The sequence below is a fragment of the Myotis brandtii genome, unplaced genomic scaffold (assembly GCF_000412655.1).
Source record: "Myotis brandtii unplaced genomic scaffold, ASM41265v1 scaffold922, whole genome shotgun sequence".
Lineage (NCBI taxonomy): Eukaryota > Metazoa > Chordata > Mammalia > Chiroptera > Vespertilionidae > Myotis > Myotis brandtii.
In genome coordinates this window covers 510,135-516,188 of record NW_005371799.1, presented here as the reverse complement: position 1 = coordinate 516,188, position 6,054 = coordinate 510,135, and the positions used below count along the sequence as shown (strand labels likewise).

At 44.8% G+C, this 6,054-nt stretch overlaps 1 protein-coding gene across 1 annotated transcript in view; it reads left to right on the top strand.

The window, feature by feature from the left end:
- Positions 1 to 3,330, top strand: part of LOC102238664 (DNA-dependent protein kinase catalytic subunit) — a 41,416-nt gene extending 38,086 nt beyond the window's left edge. Inside the window, exons 17-20 of the mRNA XM_014532905.1 lie at positions 72 to 273; positions 1,083 to 1,271; positions 2,126 to 2,265; positions 2,863 to 3,330. Coding sequence (XP_014388391.1) covers positions 72 to 273; positions 1,083 to 1,271; positions 2,126 to 2,265; positions 2,863 to 3,067 — 736 coding nt within the window. The 3' untranslated portion in view covers positions 3,068 to 3,330. The remainder of the gene's footprint in view (positions 1 to 71; positions 274 to 1,082; positions 1,272 to 2,125; positions 2,266 to 2,862) is intronic.
- The last annotated feature ends 2,724 nt before the right edge of the window (positions 3,331 to 6,054 follow it).

Below are 6,054 nucleotides of genomic sequence, written 5' to 3'. Positions count from 1 at the left end.
ACCCCCAGCGGTGTCCCCTCTCCCAGGCACTGTTAGCACAGTGAGGACCCCAGCTCTGTCCCCTCTCCCAGGCGCGCCTTTCTGAAGATGAGCGCCGGCCCGGAGGCCTTCCTGGCGCTCCGCTCCCACTTTGCCAGCTCTCATGCTCTGATGTGCATCAGCCACTGGATTCTGGGCATCGGAGACAGACATCTGAACAATTTCATGGTGAACATGGAGACGGGTGGCATGATCGGAATTGACTTCGGACATGCCTTTGGATCAGCTACGCAGGTGTGCTCCTCGCGCTCTCATTGTTCTTGGCTAATTTACAGTTGTTTTAGGCCCTTGTAACGCCCTCTGGCAATGGACAGTTTTCAAAGAAGAAGTGACAGCTTTGGGTCAGTGGGGTCAGCTTTGTCATGAACATTCATTTAACTTTCTTGCAGAAAGGGATGTTCTCAGCCTGGGTCAGGCAGGTTATACAAGGTGTGAAGACAAACTGCGATCAGAACTAAGAATAAAATGTGCTCCTATAAAAAAGGAAGACTCTAAGGCAGCCGTGGGCAAACTACGGCCCTCGGGCCAGATCCGGCCCGTTTGAAATGAATAAAACTAAAAAAAAAAAAGACCGTACCCTTTTATGTAATGATGTTTACTTTGAATTTATATTAGTTCACACAAACACTCCATCCATGCTTTTGTTCCGGCCCTCCGGTCCAGTTTAAGAACCCATTGTGGCCCTCGAGTCAAAAAGTTTGCCCACCCCTGCTCTAAGGAGTTTTATGAAGCTCCATAGTCGGCATGTCTTGTGCAGGATCTGATGCCAGTGTTTTCTCTGACACTGAACTCTGTTTGAAGTCGCACTTCTGAGTCTGCAGGCTGCGTGGTCTGTGCACGGAGGGGGTGGCATCGCAGGGATGACTGTTGGTTACTCGTGGGCACAGTGCATTCCTCTCTGTGGATCTGATTTTGAGAAAAGTAGAGTTCATGTTCTCACTAAATGTGAATAGTAACTACGGGAAGATGCTTTGTTTGTGCCTGTTACTTTGAGATTTCTAGTGAATATATCCTGTTTCTTGTGTGTATGTTTTTCTCTTTAGTTTCTGCCAGTCCCTGAGCTGATGCCTTTTCGTCTAACTCGCCAATTTATCAATCTGATGTTACCAATGAAAGAAACAGGAGTTATGTACAGTGTCATGGTGCACGCACTGAGAGCCTTCCGCTCACACCCCGACCTGCTCACGACCACCATGGACGTGTTTGTAAAGGAACCTTCCTTCGACTGGAAAGTAGGGTGGTTTATATGCACTTCCACTTGTATTATAATGTGCTAGTAATTGATACGATGGAAATGCATCAAAATGTTTCCCTGAAATATTTACATGATTTTATAGAGCATTTCACGAAAATAACAGTTGGAAATCATTTGGCTTGAAAATAAGATAAGAAACATAACTTTTATTTGGACAAAGCTATTGTTTCAATTGAGTGTCTTTCTAACTAGGAGAGGAAGCATGAACCCATTAATGGTGGGTTCGATTTCTCTTGGAGACAGCTTTTATTTTAAAATCTGCTCCATATGAGGTCTTCCTTGATCATAAAGACAAACAGTACTTTTTTAAATCTCAAGGGTTCTTTACAACACAGCCCCAAAAGAATGAAGCTTAGCAATGACACCCTTTACATAGGGAGTGATTTTTAAAAATATATATATTTTTATTGATTTCAGAGAGGAAGGAAGGAGTAGAAAGAGAGAGAGAGAGAGAGAGAGAGAGAGAAACATCAATGATGAGAGAGAATCATTGATTGGCTGCTTCCTGCACACCCCCCACCGGGGATCGAGCCTGCAATCCGGGCATGTGCCCTTGACCAGAATCGAACCTGGGACCCTTCAGTCCACAGGCCAACACTCTATCCACTGAGCCAAACCGGCTAGGGCAGGAGTGATGTTTTAAGCCTGACCATGATTCCTCAAGATCATTGTCACTATTGTGTTACTACCATTAGAATCTGCATAAAAAGCTATAGAGCTCCTCCCAGTTACAAAGTTGTTTAGTTTAAGATCATGACTTGTTTTATCTGTTTGGATGTGATCAAATGTACTGTTATAGTAAGCAAAGAAAATCATGTTCTTTTCCTTTAGAATTTTGAACAGAAAATGCTGAAAAAAGGAGGATCGTGGATTCGAGAAATAAATGTAACAGAAAAAAATTGGTATCCCCGGCAGAAAATATATTATGCTAAGAGAAAGTTAACAGGTGCCAATCCAGCAGTTATTACTTGGTAAGATTATCATTTGTGGGGAAAAAAAACAAACAAAACACCATCTGCTAGCATTTCCTGAAGAATTACTACCTACTGTAGGAAGTGCTAAGAGCTTTACATGTAGCCTGTGATGTGAGCCCTATAACCTCATTTTACCAATGAATGCTCAACGTCATTAGTCATCAGAGATACCACTTCACACCCACTAATAAAAAGTAATGACATGCAACTAGTGGTGGCGAGGATGTGGAAAAATTGGAGCCCTCATATGTTGCTGGTAGAAAGGTAAAATGGTGCAACCGCTGTGGAAAATGCAGTTGGCAGTTAATCAAAAATTTAAACATAGAATTGCCATTTGAGTCTTCAGTTTGTCTCTTCAGTATTCACCCGAGAGAAATGAAAGCACGTACCAACACAAAAGCTTGTAGACAAACATTAATAGCAACATTATCCATGTTCTATTTTTCTACAAATTGAGTCTCTTGACTTCAAGGTTATGAGCAACAGAAACGTTCTATAAGTGATGAAAGGGAATGCTTGATAGCTAGGAATGCAGGCAACAAAGGGAAAATAATGAGTGGTTTATGCTTTTGTATTTGTTTACTATTTCTTCAGTGATGAGTTGCTTCTGGGCCATGAGAAGGTACCTGCCTTTGATGACTTTGTTGCTGTCGCACGAGGAAACAAGGATCACAACGTTCGTGCCCAAGAACCAGAGAGTGGACTTTCGGAAGAGGCTCAAGTGAAGTGCTTGATTGACCAGGCAACAGACCCCAACATCCTTGGCAGAACTTGGGAAGGGTGGGAGCCCTGGATGTGAGGGCTCGGGGAGTCAGCAGGTAAAAAATGTGAAAGCGTTTAAGCCTGAAATGAGCCCATTTTCCTGAAGCACTAAAGAGAAGAAAAGATCATGATGAATAAGTGAATATTGAAATGAATGAATGATTGGGTTAAGGTTATCATAGACGTTTAATAAAAAAATGTATATCCAGGCTCATACACGTATAAAGATTATAGCACATTACAAGTGCTGTGACTTAGACAAAGCAGCTATCTTAATAAATGGTATAGTGTGAAATTCCATTCAGTGTCTCCTTGGTAATTATGGCGTATTGGAAACAACACCCAGAAGCCTCATCACTGAGCCTGAGCGTAAAGCCAACGGCATGACTGATATGTTACCTTATATTACTGGTACAGGAACAATAACAGGTAAAGCTGTGGCTTGTTATATTTAGAAGTGATTGCATTTGATGTTTCTCTCTCATCAATGTTTCCATCTCTCTATCGCTCTCCCTCCTCTCTTTCTAAAATCAATAAAAAAATATTTTTAAAAACCTTCGTCTCAGCACTCACTTTTGCCACCCTGCTCCACAGTGGGAAGAAAGGTAGACTCAGGATAACTTCAGCGATCCCAGGCCTGGGTAGAGGGACAGCACTAAGCATTGCAATTCCAGGAAAACAAGTCCCTATAGGAAATGGATTCCTCATTTGGAGAGGAAACATGCATTTTAGAACAGCAAGATCACATTATGAAATCCAAAAATGGCTTCCACTCAGTCTCAGCCTCCTCTAACACCTCCACATACCTGAGACTGTTTCAGATTGGCTTGAGCTTTTTATTGTTTTTTAAAAACATTTATATTTAGAAGCAGCCTAAGTGCCCATCAGCAGATGAGTGGATTAAAAACCTGTGGTACATCTACACAATGGAATACTACGCTGCTATAAAAAAGAAGGAACTCTTACCATTCGCAACAGCATGGATGGACCTGGAGAGCATTATGCTAAGCAAAATAAGCCAGTCAGAGAAAGATAAATATCACATGATCTCACTCATTTGTGGAATATAATGAATAACATAAACTGATAAACAAAAATAGATCCAGAGACATAGAAGCATCGAACAGACTGTCCATCCTATGAGCGGAGGTGGGGGTTGATGGCATAAGAGATCAACCAAAAAACTTGTATGCATGCATCTGAGCATAACCCATGGACAGACAGTAGGGGGGGTGAGGGCATGTGCTGGAGACATATGTAATACTTTAAATAATAAATAATTTATATATTTTTTAAAAATTCAGTGTTACCAGATGACTGTGTGTGCCAATACCACGTGCGGGCACGCATGTACAGTGCGATTGAAACTTCATAGCCCATGTGCAGAAGTCGGTATTTTGTGGAAGAGCCACACTCAAGGGGCCAAAGAGCCGCATGTGGCTCGCGAGCCGCAGTTTGCCAACCACTGATCTAGACTGTCTCCACGTTGTTAGTTTATTTTGCTCATTAGATTCCACATATAAGTGAAATCATATGGTACTTGTCTTTCTCTAATTGGCTTATTTCACTTAGCAGCATACTCTCCAGGTTCATCCATGCTGTCTCAAGTGGTAAAATTTCCTTCAACGGTGAATACTCCATCGTGTAAATGTACCAGAGCTTTTTCATTCACTCATCGACTGACGGACACTTGGGCTGCTTCCAAATCTTGGCTATTTTAAAGAACACTGCAGTGAACATAGGGGTGCACATATTCTTTTGAATTAGTGTTACTGGTGTCTTCAGATGTATTCCCTGATGTGGAATTGCTGGGTCATAAGACAGTTCCATTTTTCATTTTTTTGAGGTAACTCCATATTGTCTTCCACAGTGACTGTACCCATCTGCATCCCCACCAACAGTGCACGGGAGTTGTTCCCTTTTCTCCCTATTCTTTCCAACACTTGTTGTTTGTTGATTTTTATTGACCCTCAGGCTGGCTGACTGTGAGGCTCAGCCCTGGCCACGGTGTGCGAGCTGTTGTGCAGATGTGACCGCATGAAGCAGAATTTGCCTCGGCAGGTTCTGGTGCTGCTGAGACCTCCCTTTGGATGTGCTGTTTGTGAGGCTTATTAGGTCCTGCTCTCATGTTGTGTGAAGCTGGCCACGGGCTGTGTGGGTTCTGGCCCTCTGGGGAGGAACAGGTGCAGGCCAATGTCAGATGCTGTCTGTGGCTGGCCCTGAACAGCCTGTTCGGAGCTACAAGTGACCCATAGTTTGTGGCTGTCTCTGCTGGTCTTGGGTGCACATGGGAAGGACCTAACTGCACACCACGGTCAGCTTTTTCCCCCAGTACTGGTTCCAGGGGCAGGTCAGCAAAAGTCCCAAGTCATCCTGAGACCACCTCCACCTGTTGGCAGCCTGTTAGGCCCAGTCACTGAAAGAGCCCCTGGCAGACTTGGGGGAACGGGACCAGTGGTTTCCTGCCAGGGGAGGTGCTGGCCTGGCTTCAGGGGTGGTGGTGGGTGTGGACCTCACTCCAGAGTGACTGGACTCAGTCTTCCTGAGTTTTGTCCTGACTTTGGCAGGTGAAGCTGCGAGGATTCAGGCAGGCAGGGCCTTCGGAGTCTGCTGGTTGGATCTGTGGGAAACTGGGCTGGTGGTTCTGTTGGATCTCATGGTGGGGAAGTGCCAGTCGGGTTCGCAGGAAAAGGGGGTAATGGCCTCTGCCCCAAAGTCAGACCATTCAGTCCCGGCACCTGTGCGTCTCCCTGACTCCTACAGCCTGGCCAAAGCAGCTAACTCCTCAGCAGGGCACAAGCTCCACATGGGGGGGGTGGGGCGCACAGATGGAGTCCAGAGGGTGTGGCCATTGCTCTCCTTCAGGCTGATGCCACAAGGACACTCCACCCAAGAGAGATGGCACCTTTGATATGGGAGAATGACTCAGCACAGCTCCCTCCCCAGAGCAACAATTCCTAGACTTTCCCTAGGTCAGTGGTCGGCAAACTGCGGCTCGCAAGCCACATGCGGCTCTTTGGCCCC